This window comes from Salmo salar, chromosome ssa06 (genome assembly GCF_905237065.1).
Source record: "Salmo salar chromosome ssa06, Ssal_v3.1, whole genome shotgun sequence".
Taxonomy (NCBI): domain Eukaryota; kingdom Metazoa; phylum Chordata; class Actinopteri; order Salmoniformes; family Salmonidae; genus Salmo; species Salmo salar.
Window position 1 is genome coordinate 40,817,773 of NC_059447.1, and position 20,439 is coordinate 40,838,211.

General features: G+C 45.7%; 1 protein-coding gene across 1 annotated transcript in view; it reads left to right on the top strand.

The window, feature by feature from the left end:
* The window catches only part of LOC106607295 (signal transducer and activator of transcription 5B), a 96,100-nt gene that overhangs the window by 63,351 nt on the left and 12,310 nt on the right, over positions 1 to 20,439 (top strand). The window contains exons 3-9 of the mRNA XM_045720583.1: positions 3,366 to 3,503; positions 3,789 to 3,945; positions 5,068 to 5,157; positions 6,621 to 6,795; positions 7,114 to 7,244; positions 10,239 to 10,390; positions 19,029 to 19,184. Coding sequence (XP_045576539.1) covers positions 3,376 to 3,503; positions 3,789 to 3,945; positions 5,068 to 5,157; positions 6,621 to 6,795; positions 7,114 to 7,244; positions 10,239 to 10,390; positions 19,029 to 19,184 — 989 coding nt within the window. The 5' untranslated portion in view covers positions 3,366 to 3,375. The remainder of the gene's footprint in view (positions 1 to 3,365; positions 3,504 to 3,788; positions 3,946 to 5,067; positions 5,158 to 6,620; positions 6,796 to 7,113; positions 7,245 to 10,238; positions 10,391 to 19,028; positions 19,185 to 20,439) is intronic.

Sequence of the window (20,439 nt, forward strand, 5' to 3'; positions counted from 1 at the left end):
AATTTGACCTTTATTGTCACAGCAAAATAATCCTGCAGCAACAGGATTTGAATGTTTAGTCCATAATGTTGCTTGATCGGTGGTTAGGCTATTAGCTGGCCAAAAGTAGGTTGCATGAAGAGTGCAATACTGTTAATATAACTGTTTATAACCGTAAATCACAAAGCTCATCTGCATTTCCACATTTCCCACAAAAGAGTGATCAAATTACCACAACATACCGATTTAATACTTAGACACTGAATGCAGTTAAAAGGCTTGTCGTTGTAGTGAATGGTGGGTGATGTAGCAGTAAGTGGATTGGGGGATGGATGAGTGAAAAAGGTTAAAGATTGAAGTTGAGAGGAGGGCATGCCAGGGCATGGCAGCCAATGGGATGTGGATTTTGTGGGAGTGTGAGCGTAAGCTGATTATATTAGCATCATGCCCAGAGGCACCCACCGGGTCACAGAGTTACTGTTTTCTGTTCACCTGGCGCTCTCTCTCTCTCTCTCTCTGCCTCCTTCTCACTCTCTCTTTATCACTCTATTTCTGTCTCTATCTCGATGCTCAGATGAAGGTCATGTTCTATACTGTACCACGTCATTCGTTTAAAAATAACAATTTATTGTCCCTCACGAAGTCTTCCCCTACCACTTTCTGTTGTGTCCTCTGTCTCCTGGTCTTATCTATGTACAAATGTAGGATCTTAATTTGACCAGTATTTTTGCAGCAATTAGTTTTTAATTTTTAATTTTTATTTCACCTTTTACCTTTTATTTAACCAGGTAGGCAAGTCGAGAACAAGTTCTCATTTACAATTGCGACCTGGCCAAGATAAAGCAAGCAGTTTGACACATACAACAACACAGAGTTACACATGGAGTAAAACAAACATACAGTCAATAATATAGTAGAAAAATAAGTCTATATACAAAGTGAGAAAATGAGGTGAGATAAGGGAGGTAAAGGCCATGGTGGCGTAGTAAATACAATATAGCAAGTAAAACACTGGAATGGTAGATTTGCAGTGGAAGAAAGTGCAAAGTAGAAATAGAAATAATGGGGTGCAAAGGAGCAATAAATAAATAAATAAATACAGTAGGGGAAGAGGTAGTTGTTTCGGCTAAATTATAGATGGGCTATGTACAGGTGCAGTAATCTGTGAGCTGCTCTGACAGCTGGTGCTTAAAGCTAGTGAGGGAGATAAGTATTTCCAGTTTTAGAGATTTTTGTAGTTCGTTCCAATCATTGGCAGCAGAGAACTGGAAGGAGAGGTGGCCGAAGGAGGAATTGGCTTTGGGTGACCAGAGAGATATACCTGCTGGAGCGCGTGCTACAGGTTGGTGCTGCTATGGTGACCAGCGAGCTGAGATAAGGGGGAACTTTACCTAGCAGGGTCTTGTAGATGACCTGGAGCCAGTGGGTTTGGCGACGAGTATGAAGCGATGGCCAGCCAACGAGAGCATAGAGGTCGCAGTGGTGGGTAGTATATGGAGCTTTGGTGACAAAACGGATGGCACTGTGATAGACTGCATCCAATTTATTGAGTAGGGTATTGGAGGCAATTTTGTAAATGACATCGCCGAAGTCGAGGATCGGTAGTATGGTTAGTTTTACAAGGGTATGTTTGGCAACATGAGTGAAGGATGCTTTGTGTAACGGTCTTCGTCGTCCTCGGATGAAGGGGAAGAGAAATCAGACCAAAATGCAGCATGCTAAGTGTTCGTCATTTTAATGTAAAACTGAACACTAATGTGACAAGCAAAACAAAAGAACAACCGAACAGTTCCGTCAGGTGCAAAACACTAAACAGAAAATAACTACCCACCCTAACCCAAAGGAAAACAGGCTGCCTAAGTATGGCTCCCAATCAGCAACAACGATATACAGCTGTCCCTGATTGAGAGCCATACCCGGCCGAAACAAAGAAATACCAAACATCGAAAAAAGGACATAGAATGCCCACCCCAACTCACTCCCTGACCAACCAAAATAGAGACATAAAAGGATCTCTAAGGTCAGGGCGTGACAGTACCCCCCCCCCCCCAAAGGTGCGGACTCCGGCCGCAAAACCTAAACCTATAGGGGAGGGTCCGGGTGGGGCTCTACTCGTGGTGGCGGCTCAGGAGCAGGACGCAGACCCCACTCCACCGCTGGCTCACCCCACTTTAATGGCTCCCCTAGAGCGTGGTCTCTTGCCGCCGCCGACGGACTGGGGACCCTCGCAGCGGGCCCCGGACTGGTGGGCGACTCTGGCTGCGCCCGGCTGAGGAGCGTCTCGGCAGGCTCCGGACTGAGGAGCGTCTTGGCAGGCTCCGGACTGAGGAGCGTCTCGGCAGGCTCCGGACTGAGGAGCGTCTCGGCAGACTCCGGACTGAGGAGCGTCTCGGCAGGCTCCGGACTGTGGGGCGTCTCGGCAGGCTCCGGACTGTGGGCCGTCTCGGCAGGCTCCGGACTGTGGGCCGTCTCGGCAGGCTCCGGACTGTGGGCCGTCTCGGCAGGCTCCGGACTGTGGGCCGTCTCGGCAGGCTCCGGACTGTGAGCCGTCTCGGCAGGCTCCGGACTGTGGGCCGTCTCTGCAGGCTCCGGACTGTGGGCCGTCTCGGCAGGCTCCGGACTGTGGGCCGTCTCTGCAGGCTCCGGACTGTGGGCCATCTCGGCAGGCTCCGGACTGTGGGCCATCTCGGCAGGCTCCGGACTGTGGGCCGTCTCTGCAGGCTCCGGACTGTGGGCCGTCTCTGCAGGCTCCAGACTGTGGGCCATCTGTGGGCCATCTCTATTGTCTATTGTTGACCTGACAGACCTTAGTCAAATAAATATGTCCGATATGTTCCAATATTTGAGCTTCACATAATTAAGGCTACTTGGTCTTGTACAATTGAACCAATGGCATAATGCAAACCCCACGTGAAGGAAGTCTGCTGACTTTGTTCCAAGCAAAGAAGGTATTTGACATGTGTATTTGACCCAGATCCGCTCCCTCATGCAGCTGTTGACTCAACACAGAGCAGAATGTTTAGACCCTCAGCTCCTCCAGAGCGAAACAAACTGCTCAACTACAGCTGTCAAACACAACCAGTCCAACCGCTCTGTGGCCGTGTCAGTCAGATACATCATCTGTCTCAAAGAAGCTTCTTTCACTTTTAGTCAACTCAAACTGATGTTCTCCTCTTTTGATTGAAAACCTTCTGTACATTTTCCATGTCACTTCAAATCTGCACACCCTACTCTCTAATTTTTCTCTTTTCACCCTGTCTTCACCCTGTCTTCCCATCCCTCTTCTTTTTTCTTTCTTTCTTTCTTTCTTTCTTTCTTTCTTTCTCTTTCTCTCCCTGTCTCTCTCTCTCTCTCTCTCTCTCTCTCCCCCTCTTGCCTCCCCCCAGGGCGTGTAAGATGGCAGTGTGGATCCAGGCCCAGCAGCTCCAGGGGGATGCGCTGCACCAGATGCAGTCTCTCTATGGACAGCACTTCCCCATCGAGGTGCGCCATTACCTGTCCCAGTGGCTCGAGGGCCAACTCTGGTGAGTGCAGCACAAAGCACACCACTCTACCTGACAGAAAGACATGCTTCACCCGGTAACCTTCACATTCGGTTCAATCACAGTCACAGTAGTAGCAGGGACCATGGAGGTGTAGTAACCTGAGAGCAATGTATAGTAGCAAGTGTGTAAAGTCACTGTCCCTGTGTATTTGCTTGAGTCAAGGTGTGTGTGTGTTAGGGAATGCATAGGGGATTAATGGTTGCTCTGTTCTGCATGTATGTACATACAGGATATCTCTAAGCATTCTATATGTCCCTGTGCCAGGGATGTGATCGATCTGGAGAACCCCCAGGAGGAGTTTAAGGCCAAGCGTCTGCTGGACAGCCTGATCCAGGAGCTGCAGAACAAGGCTGAGCATCAGGTGGGAGAGGACGGCTTCCTGCTCAAGATCAAACTGGGACACTACGCCAGCCAGCTCAAGGTGAGACAGATTGAACCAGCAGACGAACCGCAACACAAAGCTAACTAGAGAAAGGTGAGACAGATGGGCAGTACCAGTATGAAGGTGAGAGATACCGTGCACACATACCCAGTGTACGTGAGCAGAGCACAGAGCCAGTGCCCTCACAAAAACCTCCACACCTAACTAGCTAGCTGGACAGTTTTAATAAAGCCAGTATAAACCCAATAAACTCACAAGGATATGACAACCTTACAGCCAACTATACCAGCTGAACCGTGTGGATTTTTATTTCAATTATACTGATACCAAACTCAGCTAAATGTTAGTTATCACAGCCTCATTGGCAACAGTCCCATATCCATAAACCCCAACCCAAAGTACTTAGAAATAAAACAGTATGTGAGAACAGCCTGCTCTGGACAGTGTGTCTATATGAAGAAAAACAAAAGGTGGACAACACTGGGCTACGGTAACCAGGCAGTGTTCCCTTTTATGATTGAGTGCTTCACTCACGGATCTCAGGGTGTTTGTCTTCACCCTTATGGACAGGGTTCAGAGGAACAAGCTGTCTCTTATCACCTTCCACAGTGGGAGTACGAGGCATCTTGTCAACACAACACTCTGTAGGCCTACAATGCAGACTTTCAACCCCGCATGGTGCCTTGGTGTGTGTATGCGTGCGTGAGAGAGGGATTTAGACCAGTGTTTCCCAACTCTAATCCTCCAGTATCCCCAACAGTACAAATATTTTGTTGTAGCCCCAGACAAGCACATCTGATTCAACTTGTCAATTAACCATCAAGCCTTCAATGAGTTGAATCAGGTGTTTTTGTCTGGGGCTACAACATGTGTGCTTTTGGGGTTACTTGAGGACCGGAGTTTAAAGGGAGAGAGAAAAGAGAGAAAGGAAGAGAAATGTAGCCAGTGGATGTGAGACCAAGTCGTCTGCACTTGAGAGAAGGATCTCATTAGTCTAATTGGGTTTAGCTAGGCTCAGGGAGTGGGCTTTAGAGCGTTAGCATGCCGCGGCTCGGGAGCGGGCTAAATTGGTCAGTGTTTTGTGCGCGGCCGTACTACCTGTCAGCGGCTAACACGGCTAACAGGCCTAACACGACAGCACATGTGGTCCTTGTCTTTCAGAGCACGTATGACCGCTGCCCTCTGGAGCTGGTGAGATGCATCAAACACATCCTGTACACGGAGCAGAGGCTAGTTCGAGAGGCCTCTAATGTGAGTATGAAGCACTCTCCAACTTCCATTCCTACTCCCACCTACCTGGGAAGCTTGTTTCACAGGTATGCATATAACAGATACCTGCAGCTCGTATGCACAAAATACACACACAAGCACGCACGCACGCACGCACACACGCACACACACACACACACACATACCCACATACCTTTTATAAACATTTGCAGACACCCAAACTGTATAAACACCACACAGAGATGTTTAACATAACACAACCAATTGCATGACATTACAGCCATTGGGGGTCGCTTTGCTGCCTCTCTGCCGACATCAAAGGCTGTGTACTCTCAATTTTCCCTCAGACATACGTAAACCTGTTAACAACTACATAAATACACACACACACACACACACACACACACACACACACGCACACACGCACACACACACACACACACACACACACACACACACACACACACACACACACACACACACGCACACACGCACACACGCACACACCCATACATACATGCACATACACATATGGAAATACCCACATACCTTTTATAAACATTTGCAGACACCCAAACTGTATAAACACCACACAGAGATGTTTAACATAACACAACCAATTGCATGACATTACAGCCATTGGGGGTCGCTTTGCTGCCTCTCTGCCGACATCAAAGGCTGTGTACTCTCAATTTTCCCTCAGACATACGTAAACCTGTTAACAACTACATAAACACACACACACACACACACACACACATACACACACACACACACACACACACACACACACACACACACACACACACACACACACACACACACACACACACACACACACACACACACACACACACACACACACACACACACACACACACACACACACACACACCTAGTCAGACACAGCTCATATGTCTCGCTGAAAGATAAACTTTGAATTCCTCATTAACCAGCAATGCTGTAGGCCTGGTGGGGAGGTGAAGAAATGTGATATTTTATAACAAGGGTTATAAAACCATAAAGCCGGTGGTCCATAAAACATCTGAATATCAATAAACCCAGTGTTAAATTGATTTCCAGTCCTGCCAGGCTTCTCCTATCACAGGATTGCATTCCCACCTGTTTATTCAGACTGTCTTCACAGTGCTCACGTCCCCAGCCTTAACAAGCAAGCCATGGGCTGTGTGCCCACGATAAGGAAATGCATTTCCCTCTGCACGGTCTCACATGTTCAGTCAGTGGTGATCACTGCTGGTTATGGTCGTTAGGGATTACTGTGGAATAACACAAGCAGGGGTCATTGAGGTTGTGTTAAAGAGGCACAGGGCGATTTCAGGTTCTGTCAGTTTGTGTCTTTCTGCTCCATGTTATGATGATAAAATGCTCAACACCACACTAGCAAGTTCCTGCAAATCATCTCAAAGCCAGCGTTGTTTACCGGCCCAGCCCTCTCACCTCTCTCTCCTCTCTCTGATTGGCAGTCGAGCTCCCCAGTGGGCGGGATGATGGACAGCATGTCCCAGAAGTACCAGCAGATCAACCAGGCATTCGAGGAGCTGCGCCTGCTGACCCAGGACACAGAGAACGACCTGAGAAAGCTCCAGCACAACCAGGAGTACTTCATCATCCAGTACCAGGAGAGCCTCCGCATCCAGGGTGAGTCAGCCTTGCCCTGGTCCCCCTCCTAGTCACAACACCCTGGGCCATCAACCCCAGCAGCCCTCACCTTTTTAGGGCAGAATGACGTGTGGGTTTGTAGGTGAGTGGGTGTCAGTAGTGTGTGCGTGTGTGTGTGTGTGTGTGTGTGCGTGCGTGCGTGCATGCGTGCGTGCGGTCTGCAAAGTGAAAGACAGGTGTGTTTATGTGAGATTTGCTGACCTCCCCCTCTCCTGTCCTGTCCTTCCCCAATCACTCTCTCCTCTCTCTCTCCCTCTCCCTCTCCCACTCCCTCTCCCTCTCTTCGCCTACATGCAGCCCAGTTGACCAGCCTGGCCACACTGCCCCCTGCTGACAGACAGCTAAGGGAGCCCACATTACTGAGCAAGAGAGCCACCGTGGAGGCCTGGCTCACACGGGAAGCCAACACACTACAGAAATACAGACTGGTACACAACTTTTTATACTGCATACACACACACATGTACTGAAACACGCTCACACACACATGTACACACTGGAATGAAGGCGCCAGAAGGGATGGCTGCCGTTTTATTGGTTATTAACCAACCGTGCTATTTTGTTCTTTTTTTTTTCATTGTTTGTAATTTATTTTATACATAATGTTGCTGCTACCATCTCTTATGACTGAAAAGAGCTTCTGGACATCAGAACAGCGATTACTCAACTCAGTACTGTTAGCTAACGTTCAATCGCTGGAAAATGAATGGGATGAACTGAAAGCACGTATATCCTACCAACAGGACATTAAAAACTGTAATATCTTATGTTATCTTATCTTATGTTTCACTGAGTCATGGCTGAACGATGACATTACTTACATACAGCTGTCGGATTATACACTGTCGGCAGGATAGAACAGCAGCCTCTGGTAAGACACGGGGCGGGGGCATATTTGTAAACAACAGCTGGTGCACGATATTTAAGGAAGTCTCAAGGTTTTGCTCGCCTGAGGTATCTCTTGATTAGCTGTCGGCCACACTATCTTCCTAGAGAGTTTTCATCTGTATTTTTCGTAGCTGTCTATATACCACCACAGACCGATACTGGCACAGAAACCGCACTCAATGAGCTGTATACCTCCATAAGTAAACAGGAAAACGCTCATCCAGAGGCGGCGCTCCTAGTGGATCTTAGTGGACTTTAATGCAGGGAAACTTAAATCAGTTTAACCTCATTTCTATCAGCATGTTAAATGTGCAACCAGAGGGGAAAAAAACTCTAGACCACCTTTACTCCACACACATAGACGTGTACAAAGCTCTCCCTCGCCCTCCATTTGGCAAATCTGCCCATAATTCTCTCCTCCTGATTCCTGCTTACAAGCGAAAATTAAAGCAGGAAGCACCAGTGACTCGGTCTATAGAAAAGTGGTCAGATGAAGCACATACTAAACTACAGGACTATTTTCCTAGCACAGACTGGAATATGTTCTGGGATTCTTCCGATGGCATTGAGGAGTACACATCAGTCACTGGCTTCATCAATAAGTGCATCGATGACGTCGTCCCCACAGTGACTCTACGTACATACCCCTACCAGAAGCCATAGATTACAGGCAACATTCGCACTGAGCTAAAGGGTAGAGCTGCCGCTTTCAAAGAGCGGGACTCTAACCCGGAAGCTTATAAGAAATCCCGCAATGCCCTCCGACGAACCATCAAACAGGCAAAGCGTCAGTACAGGACTAAGATCAAATCGTACTACACCGGCTCCGATGCTCGTCGGATGTGGCAGGGCTTGTAAACTATTACAGAATACAAAGGGAAGCACAGCCGAGAGCTGCCCAGTGACACGAGTCTACCAGACAAGCTAAATAACTTCTATGCTTGCTTCGATGCAAGGAACACTGAAACATGCATGAGAGCATCAGCTGTTCCGGACGACTGTGTGATCACGCTCTCCGTAGCCGATGTGAGTGAGACATTTTAGCAGGTCAACATTCACAAGGTCGCAGGGCCAGACAGATTACCAGGACATGTACTCCGAGCATGCACTGACCAACTGGCAAGTGTCTTCACTGACATTTTCAACCTCGACCCTGTCTGAGTCTATAATACCAACATGTTTCAAGCAGTCCCTGTGCCTAAGAACACTAAAGTAACACTCATGTCTGTAGCCATGAAATGCTTTGAAAGGCTGGTCATGGCTCACATCAACACCATTATCCCAGAAACCCTAGACCCACTCCAATTTGCATACCGCCCCACAGATGATGCAATCTCTATTGCACTCCACACTGCCCTTTTACACTTGGGCAAAAGGAACACCTATGTGAGAATGCTATTCATTGACTACAGCTCAGCGTTCAACACCATAGTGACCTCAAAGCTCATCACTAAGCTAAGGACCCTGGGACTAAACACCTCCCTCTGCAACTGGATCCTGGACTTCCTCACGGGCCGCCCCCCAGGTGGTAAGGGTAGGTAACAACACATCCACCACGCTGATCCTCAACACGGGGTGCCCAAAACCTATTCCCCCCTCTGGAGATTTATGTATATATATATATATATTCTGCACATCTACCATTCCTGTGTTGAATTGCTATATTGCAATTACTTTACTCATTGCTTTACCTCCCTTGTCCTACCTCATTTTCATGTACTGTATATAGACTTTTTCTACTGTATTATTGATTGTATGTTTATTTATTCCATGTGTAACTCTGTGTTGTTGTATGTGTCGAACTGCTTTGCTTTATCTTGGCCAGGTTGCAGTTGTAAATGAGAACTTGTTCTCAACTAGACTACCTGGTTAAATAAAGGTGAAATAAAAAAAACGTAAAAAATGATCTATGCATAGTCACTATAATAACTCTACCTACAATTACATATTACCTCAATTACCTCGACACCGGTGCCCCCGCACATTGACTCTGTACCGGTACCCCCTGTATATAGCCTCGCTATTGTTATTTACTGCTGCTCTTTAATTATTAGTTATTCTTATCTCTTACATTTTTTTTTGGTATATTCTTAAAACTGCTTGTTGGTTAAGGGCTTGTAAGTAAACATTTCACTGTAAGGTTGTATTTGGCGTATGTGACAAATACAGTTTGATTTGATTTGACACTACATGATTACAAACTGGAAGTGAACTGCAGTAGGATTATATTTGTCATTATTTAAAGCGATGAAGACAGGAGAGGAAATGTAGGCTCAGAACTCTGGAGGGATCGCATGCCTTCAGGGTATAAAAGCTGGTGATGTATATTGATTGGAGAAAATGTATGACGTGTAATATATTGGCACCTTCTTATCGGTGTGTGTGTGTGCGTGTGTGTGTGTACCTGCCTGTGGGTGTGTGTGTGTGTGTGTGTGTGTGTGTGTGTGTGTGTGTGTGTGTGTGTGTGTGTGTGTGTGTGTGTGTCTGTGTGTGTGTGTGTGTGTCTGTGTGTGTGTGTCTGTGTGTGTGCCTAGGACCTGGCAGAGAAGCACCAGAAGAGCCTGCAGCTGCTGAGGAAGCAGCAGACCATCATCCTGGATGACGAGCTGATCCACTGGAAGAGACGGCAACAGCTGGCCGGCAACGGGGGTCCTCCGGAGGGGGGGCTGGACATCTTGCAGTCCTGGTGAGACCCCCTCTATCACCCTCTACCCCTAACAGAGATCACATATGTCTAGGATTGATCAAAGGGCAGTGGCCACCCAGTTAACAAGCTAACTCACCGGATACTGCTGAGTTTATATGGGGTGTAGTTGGGAAGATGACTGTAGTCTAGGTTGAAGATGACAAAGGTTAAGACAACAGGATTCTAATATCCCATAACTCTTTGCAACAATGGGGAAGAATTCTAAACAATGGGACTAGCAATGCGAGCGAAAATGACTGGTAGTGAATGTTTTTTTTTATTTATAATTTGTTAACATTTTTTATTGAATATCCAAAACATACAATATACTTGCAGTGAAGCCGCTCAATAACTACACCAAACCAGTCATCCAACAGACTCCCATTCAGAGCGACACACAGAAGCATCCAGGGTCAACGCCCTGCTCAAGGGCATGTCGACAGATCTCCCACCAGGCAAAAAAAACGGGGACCCGAATCCTCCAAGATCCCCTACAGGTCCCCAATGGCTATACCTCAACCATCCGAGACCCCTCCCACAGTCCCCCCCAAGAATAAAAATAAATAAAAATACAGTTAATTCCATTCCCCACCCCAAAGAACCCCCCAATGCACCAACAACCAAGAAGATGAACTAAAGAGAAAAAAGAAAAAGACAAAAGAAAACAGCAAACAACAACGCAAAAAAAAATAAAAACAAAGGACATCAAGGACAACTAAAATCATAACAGCAATGCCAACTGTATATGTTTGAATGCATGTCTGCCACATGCGTGTGTGCCCGTGTATGTGTGTATTTGAATGAGAGTGTGTGTATATGCATGTGTACAAACACCTGCACGGCATGAGCCTCAGGCAAACCGGCATTAGCTGTAAAAACACTTCCCCTCAGTCTCATTCAAACATACTTTTTATAATGTTTTATTTTGACTTTCTTTTTGACTTTTATCTTTGACCATCATTCTATCCAGCACAGCAACTCCACTCCCATTTGTCTCCAATTCCACATCCCAACCCTCAGCTTCTCTCAGCCCATCCCACCTATCTCTGCTGGCCACCCTCTTCGGAATTCTACGGAACATATATATTTCAACTACTCTGTGTTGTTTAACGTACAATTTCAATCTACCTAATCGAATAGAATCCACAGATTGCGAGTTGAAGATAAATACTTTTACTAAGAGTATTAGTATATTAGTAATTGACTGACCCGATCTCTCCAGATCTCCTAACAGTACTATTTCTAGGGTCAATTCTTAGATCAATGCTATGCATTTTCAGGCATTCCTGAACCTGAGACCAGAAACAGGCTACCTGAGGACAATACCAAAATAAATGGTCTATTGATTCTGTATCCTCACAACAAAATCTGCAGAGCTTCGATGATTTTATACCAAAAATATTCAACATTTTGTTGGTGGCAAGAATTCAATATAATAAATGTAGCTGAAAAGCACGAAGTCTTGAATCTTGCATCATTTTATATATCAACTCATACACCCTGTACCATGGAATCAATAAATCAAAAATCTCTTCCCAACTATTTTGCAATCTGAATGGCACAGTTGTCAACATTCTGGTCCTCAAATGAAACTGGTATACTTTCCTATTCATGCTATTTTTATTGCTCCACCAGTTTTGCTCCTTTATATTGGGCAGACAGACAAGTTTCCTAGCTCCTCCCGCTGCCACCTGCCTCCTCCATTTTGGGGTAATGCTGTAATCAATTGGTTGTACTCTTGGATTGAGCAGACCTTCCCGTACAATTCGGGGGTGAGTGTAACCGATGTGAAATGGCTAGTTAGTTAGCGGTGGTGCGCGCTAATAGCGTTTCAATCGGTGACGTCACTCGCTCTGAGACTTGAAGTAGGGTTGCCCCTTGCGTTGCAAGGGCCGCGGCTTTTGTGGCGCGATGGGTAACGATACTTCGTGGGGTGTCAGTTGTTGATGTGTGCAAGGGTCCCTGGTTCGAGCCCGGGTTGGGGGCGAAGAGAGGGACGGAACCTACACTGTTACACGACACAACAACACAGAGTTACACATGGAATAAACAAACGTACAGTCAATAACACAATAGAACAAATCTATATACAGTGTGTGCAAATGAGGTAAGATTAGGGAGGAACGGCAGTAAATAGGCCGTAGTGGCGAAGTAATTACAATTTAGCAATTAAACACTGGAGTTATGGATGTGCAGAAGATGAATGTGCAAGTAGAGATACCTTGGTGCAAAGGAGCAAAAAAAGAAATAACAATATGGGGATGAGGTAGTTGGATGGGCTATTTACAGATGGGCTATGTACAGGTACAATGATCTGTGAGCTGACATAACTCCACCATTCCAATTTACAATATCATTTAAGAACAAAATACAATTTTCAAACATCTTTCCCATAAATACAGGTATTTTATCAACCAGCACATTTGAGATCAGACACAATATTTGTTGTAATATTTTTTCTATCTTTTCAGGGGGATGAAATTGAAGTTGTAGCCAGCTCTGCAATGCTTGTTTGAAAAAGAGAGATACTTTGAAAAAAGTACAATTTTCAATTAATCAAAAATGAGAAATGGCAATCTGCACAAAGGCAAAAATGCTATTTTTAAACAATGGATGAGCTTTTCTTAGTAATCTACTTGAGAACCATTTAGTGTTCAAGTAAAACTTTTGAATAAGTGAAGCTTTTAGAGAGAGGTTTAGTGCTTTTATATTTAATAATATCAACCCACCCAATTCATATTCATTATATAGATAGGCATGCTTTATTTTGTCTGGTTTAGCATCCCAGATAATGTGAAATATTCTTTGCTCATATGATTTGAAAAACGAATCATCAGGAGTAGACAGCGCCATAAGTAAGTGAGTAAACTGAGATATGACTAAGAAGTTAATCAGAGCAATTTTTCAATAAATAGACAGGTATTTACCTCTCCATGGTTGCAGGATCTTGTCTCTTTTTACACGTTTTCTATTGAAATTCATTGTGGAGAGCTTATTTCTATCTTTTGTGATATGAATACCAAGTATGTCTACTTCACCATCAGCCCATTTTATAGGTAAACTGCAGGGTAATGTAAAAGTTGTATTTTTAAAGATCCAATGCGTAATATTGTACACTTATCATAAATATGTTTTAATCCAGAGTGTACAGAAAAGTTATCTAGATCTTCCATGAGACATTACAGGGATCTAGCTTGCGGACTTAATATAAAACTCGAGTCATTAGCATACATGGACACCTATGTTTTTAAGCCTTGGATTTTTAATCCTCTAATGTTGTTACTGGATCTGGTTTTAATAGCTAGCATTTTGATGGCCATAACGAATAGATATGGTGACAGCGGACACCCTTGTTTAACTCCTCTTGACAATTCAAAACTCTCTGAGAAGTAGCTGTTATTTACTATTTTACACCTGGGATTGCTATACATTACTTTTACCCATTTTATAAGAGAATCACCGGAATTGAAAAAAATCCAGGCATTTATAAATAAAGTCCAGTCTTACTTTATCAAATGCCTTTTCAAAATCTGCTATAAAGGCCAGGCCTGGCTTCTTAGATGTCTCATGATGTTCTATTATTTCTAGTAGTTGTCGTATACTATTTCCAATGTATCACCATTTGAAAAATCTGCCTGATCAGGATGAACAATACCTTGTAAAACCCTTTTAATTCTGAGTGCTATGCATTTTGCTAGTCTTTTTGCATCACAACATTGAAGTGTAAGGGGCCTCCAGTTTTTTAGAAAGACTGGATCTTTATATTTGCCATCTGGGTCTTGTTTTAATAATAGAGAAATCAGACCTTCCTGCTGAGTACCTGACAGATTACCTGACAGAGTAGTTAAAACAATCTAACAATGGAGCTTTTATTATATTAAAAAAGACTTGATGTACCTCTACCGGGATGCCATCAAGCCCTGGGGTTTTTCCAGACTGAAAGGATTTAATAGCCTCAAATAATTCTTCCTCTGTAATTTGGCCTTCACACTGATTTCTCTGTACATTTGTTAATTCTTTTATTATTTGGAAAGAATTCCTTACTGTAATCTTCATTCAGTGGGAGAGGATGAGACGGAAAAGAGAACATCTACCTAAAATATTCTCTTTTAAAATATAATTTGGAAAATCATAAATGACTCCGTCTTCAGTAACAAGTTTCTGCAAATTATTTTTGTTAGCGTTCCTGTATTGGAGATTCAGGAATAAGTTTGTGCATTTTTCTCCACATTCCATCCAGTTTGCTTTATTTTTGTAATAGATTACATTAGATCGTTCTTGAATAAGTTCCTCAAGTTCTTTTTGTTTTTCCTGTAACTTATTTTGTATCTCTGTAGTATCATTTTTATTGTTATCTACCTGTACAATTAGTTCATGTATTTCCTTTGTTAGACTTGTCTCTTTAGCCAGAAACTGCCTTTTTATTATTAATGAATATTGAATTGAATGACCTCTGAATGTACATTTAAAGGTATCCCAAACAATAAGGGGATTTGCTGAACCTATATTTTACTGGAAAAATTCTGTTATAAATTAATTTGTCTTAGTTAAAAATAAGTTGTCCACCAGTAAACTTTGATTACATTTGCAATACCCCATCCCAGTACAAATTCTATAAGAGCTATGTGAATGCCAATTAGATGATGATCCGATCGCATTCTGTCTCCTATTAAAACTTTTTTAACCTTTGATGCAAGAGAGAAAGAGACAAGAAAGTAGTCAAGACGACTAGCTTAGTTAAGTCTCCTCCGTGTATATCTCACTAGGTTGGGTTTTTTTAGCTTCCAAATATCCACTATTTCTAAAGTCTCCATAATATGTGTGATTTCCTTAAGGACACGGTGATGATAGTTTGTAGAGTGATTTCCTTTACGGTCCATTGAGGTACTTATAGCACTGTGTTCTAGTCTCCTACCATAATGATTTGATCATTTGTTGCCTGTAAGTTCAATAAATTGGTATAAATGTTTTCGAAGAAGTATGGATCATCCTGATTTGGATCATATTGGTTAATGAGCCAAATCTCTTTTTCTTCCACTTTCATATTCAAAAGGATCCACCTTCCTTGTGAATCATTCCTGACTGTTTGCACATTCAGATCTACATTTTTGTTAATTTATATCATCACAGCTTTTGAGTTCCTTTGTCCATGACAGAATATTATTTCACCAGCCTATTCCTTTTTCCACGCAACTTCATCTAAGGATGTAGAGTGAGTTTCCTGTGAGCCAATGCCACAAATGTTAGAAAATTGAGACAAGATATTATGTGTGTAGTAAATCTGAGTAGGTTGATGTGTATGATATTGGATGTGATTTAGTGAGAGTGTGTACGATGTCTGTATAAGAGTAAGACTATAATGTTTGCTGTCCAAGTAAATAATAACTCCGCCAATGTGCATGATGTCACGCCCTGACCATAGAGAGCCTTTTTATTCTCTATTTTGGTTAGGTCGGGGTGTGACTGGGGGGGGGGTTCTAGCTAGGTGCTTTATTTCTATGTTGGCCTGGTATGGTTCCCAATCAGAGGCAGCTGTTTATCGTTGTCTCTGATTGGGGATCATATTTAGGCAGCCATTTCCCCACTGTGTTTTGTGGGATCTTGTTTTGAGTTAGTGCATGTAGCACCTCTGATGTTACAGTTAGTTGTTTGTTTCCTTTTGTTTTGTAAGTTTCACTAAATAAAGTATGTGGAACTCAGAGCACGCTGCGCCTTGGTCCGTCTCTCCACACAACCGTGACAGAAGATCCCACCACAACAGGACCAAGCAGCGTGCCCAGGAGGAAAGAGTATCCTGGACTTGGGAGGAGATTTTGGATGGGAAGGGATCCTGGACTTGGGAGGAAATCCTGGATCACCTTCCTTGGCGGCAGATGCAAGGAGAGAAGGGAGGACAGCGATGTTCACGGTGTTCACGGCCACAAAGACACCCCCCCCCAAAAATAAATTGGGGGGGGGGCACACGGGGTGGTCGGTGGAGCCGAGGAATGAGCCAGAGACCGTCAGGGAGTCGAAGGAGGAACTCGATGAAAGATTCCGGAGAGAGGTGGTGGCGATGAGAGTGCTGCAGCGTGGGCATGCTGAGGAGCGTGACACCAGTCCGATGTCATCTGCACTGGTTTCACGCATCTGGCCTCCAATGCGCCTCCCCAGTCCGGTACGTCCTATGTCTCCTCCACGCACTCGCCCTGAAGTGTGTGTCACCGTTACGATACAATTTGTGTCAGTTCTACGCACCAGGTCTCGAGTGCGCCTCCACAGTCCAGTACGTCCTGTGCCTGCTCCCCGCACTCGCCGTGCGAAGTGTGTCATTGGTCCGGTACAATTTGTGCCGGTTCTACGCACCAGGTCTCCAGTGCGCCTCCACAGTCCAGTACGTCCTGTGCCTTCTCCCCGCACTCGCCCTGAAGAGCGTGTCACCAGTCCGGTGCAACCTGTGCCGGCTCCACGCATCAGGCCTCCAGTGCGCCTCCCCAGTCCGGTACGTCCTGTGCCAGCTCCCCGCACACGCCCTGAAGAGCGTGTCACCAGTCCGGTGCAACCTGTGCCGGCTCCACGCATCAGGCCTCCAGTGCGCCTCCCCAGTCCGGTACGTCCTGTGCCTGCTCCCCGCACACGCCCTGAAGAACGTGTGACCAGTCCGGTGCAACCTGTTCCGGCCCCACGCATCAGGCCTCCAGTGCGCCTCGCCAGTCCGGTACGTCCTGTGCCTGCTCCTCGCACTCGCCTTGAAGTGCGTGTCCCCAGTCCAGAGCCTCCAGCCATGGTCCCCAGTCCGGAGCCTCTGGCGACGGTTCCCAGTCCGGAGCCTCCGGCGACGGTCCTCAGTCCGGAACCTCCTGCGGGGGTCAACGGTCCGGAGCTTCCAGGCCAGGCGTCCAGTCCTGCTCCAGGGCAGGAGCCTACCTCTGCGCTGGTGCCCTGTCCAGGCACGGTGTCCAGTCCAGCTCCAAGGCCGGAGCCTTCCTCTGCGCCGGTGCCCAGTCCAGGCACGGCTGCCAACTCAGCTCCATGGCCGGAGCCTTCCCCTGCGCCGATGCCCAGTCCAAGCACGGCGTCCAGTCCAGCTCCAAGGCCAGAGTCTTCTGCGCCAGTGCCCAGTCCGGGCACGGCGTCCAGTCCAGCTCCAAGGCCGGAGCCTTCCTCTGCGCCGATGTCCAGGCACGGCGGCCAACTCAGCTCCATGGCTGGAGCCTTCTTCGGCGTCGGTGCCCAGTCCGGGTGCGGCGTCCAACCCAGCTCCATGGCTGGGGCCCTCCTCTGCGCCGATGCCCAGTCTGGGCACGGCATTCTACCCGGCTCCATGGCTTGACCCGTGGTCTGGGCGGGGGCAAAGACCCGCAGTGGAGCCGCCACCGACACTAGTCAACCCCCCTACCCTCCCCAGTTGGTTTCAGGTTTTGTGGCCAGAGTCCGCACCTTTGAGGGGGGGTGTACTGTCACGCCCTGACCATAGAGAGCCTTTTTATTCTCTATTTTGGTTAGGTCAGGGTGTGACTAGGGGGGGTGTTTCTATCTAGGATTTTTATTTCTATGTTGGCCTGGTATGGTTCCCAATCAGAGGCAGCTGTTTATCGTTGTCTCTGATTGGGGATCATATTTAGGCAGCCATTTCCCCACTGTGTTTTGTGGGGTCTTGTTTTTGTTTAGTGCATGTAGCACCTCTGATGTTACAGTTAGTTGTTTGTTTCCTTTTGTTTTGTAAGTTTCACTAAATAAAATATGTGGAACTCAAAGCACGCTGCGCCTTGGTCCGTCTCTCCACACAACCGTGACACATGGTTGAGTGTCTATGTGTGTAACATGTAGTGCGTATAGCCTTAATATTCATGATGATAATTGTAATCCATATCGTATCACCATCATAGTTGCATCATAATTACCTTTAACGTAATTGAAAAACACATCCCAGCATTTCCATAGCAATTGACGTTTCACATGATCATGAAAGAGGCCTTGCATTACTATAGAGACGGCTTCACTACAGTACAAATGTATTCCGTACAATATGTTATTATTCCCCAATGCCCCTATTCTGATATACCCCTTGCTTGTTGTAAACATATATAAAAATTTAGACAAAGATAGACAAACAAGAAACATGTGAATGTTAGCCGTACAGAAAGTTTGCTATCAAAGCGGAAAATAAACACAATCGTTGTGAATTTCGGCAAACTACTCAGCAAACACATAGAATGACTGTTTTCCTGTCATTCTATTCATTTAAACATTTTTCACATGATCTACAACCACTTTATTACTTGATTTTCTGAATGCTGGTCACGCTTTCAATGCTATAGAATCAGCAACGGCCCAATGAATGTGCTTATTTTTGAACGCTCCAGCATGGAATTATTACCTTGTCTTAAACTGTATATTTTGAACTAGACTGTTGTCTGTCTGGTTGTCTGAGCTTGTAAGAGTCTGAACTCTGAACTTTGAGTTGTGTGATCTTAATTTGCCCATTTTGAGAACCTTATTTCAAATGTGTGTGTGTGTGTGTCTCTGTGTGTATGTGTCCCTCTGTGTGCGTGTGTGTGTGTGTGTGTGTGTGTGTGTGTGTGTGTGTGTGTGTGTGTGTGTGTGTGTGTGTGTGTGTGTGTGTGTGTGTGTGTGTGTGTGTGTGTGTGTGATTCAGGTGTGAGAAGTTAGCAGAGACCATCTGGCAGAACAGGCAGCAGATCAGGAGAGCAGAACACCTGAGACAACAGCTTCCCATCCCCGGCCCCATCGAGGAGCTACTGAACGACCTCAACAGCACCATCACAGACATCATCTCAGCACTGGTCACCAGGTGTGTGTGTGTGTGTGTGTGTGTGTGTGTGTGTGTGTGTGTGTGTGTGTGTGTGTGTGTGTGTGTGTGTGTGTGTGTGTGTGTGTGTGTGTGTGTGTGTGTGTGTGTGTGTGTGTGTGTGTGAAGTTGTTGTTATTGTTCAGTATCAAAGTGCAAGGTATTATGAGAATAGGTTGTAGTGTGTTGGACTGTGTGCGAGTGGCTTTGAGCTGGAATGTGGGTGTGTTTAAATGTGAACTTCTTATAGACACACTTATCTTCAGTGTGTATGCTACTCTACAGTCATGTTTACACCCCCCCATTTCCTCTGTGTGATGGGACTAAATGGAGAACAACTGAACTGTGTTATTTACCATATACTACACTCAGTGTGAACCCTTACACAAACCCTATCCTACTGACACAACCCCTGACTCCTTATGTGGCCAATAGAGTGTGAGATTACATTTATTACCGGAATTACATTACAAATGACTCAGCACTGCACATCACAGGAGCCCGGTTATGTGACTCTGTGGAGCAGCAAAGCGAGCGTGTGTGTGTGTGTGTGTGTGTGTGTGTGTGTGTGTGTGTGTGTGTGTGTGTGTGTGTGTGTGTGTGTGTGTGTGTGTGTGTGTGTGTGTGTGTGTGTGTGTGTTTGACTCTGTGCTGAGCCCAAGCTGGGTTGTTCCGAGGCAGGGGGAGCAAGCTGCTGACAGTTCCTCCAGCAGCCCAACCCAGCTCTGCTCCCAACCCCTGCTGAACCTGCCAATGAACACACAAACACAACCCCAGTCAGCCTGCATTTACCCTCAACGCTACAAGGAGGGAGAGATGGAGGGAGGAGAGAGGGAGGCCTGCTATCAATCCGAAAGGAGAAAGAAAACAGGAGGGAGAGTGAACGGTTTAGAAAAGGAGAGGAAGATACAGTACGAGGAAGAGGAGGAGTGAACAGAGTTTCAAAGACATAAAGTGAAAGAAAGAAGGGGGATACGAAAGAGGGTCGACTCGAGAGCTAAAGAGACAAAAAGTGTTTGAGACTAGAGATGAAGAGTCTACAATGATGGTGAGATGGGGAGAAAGGCTAACAGGCTCAGAAAGCTAGCTTGAGTTCCATGGTAGAGTGTTGTAGCCCTGGGGACACTGTCTGTCAGCCTGTATCAGTCCGCCAGCCTCACTGACTGGATCAGGAAGTCTTCTGAGTGCACCCAGAACCCTCTGCTCTCTCCCTATTCCAGCTGTGGTCCCCACAGAGACCCATAATGCACTGAGAAGC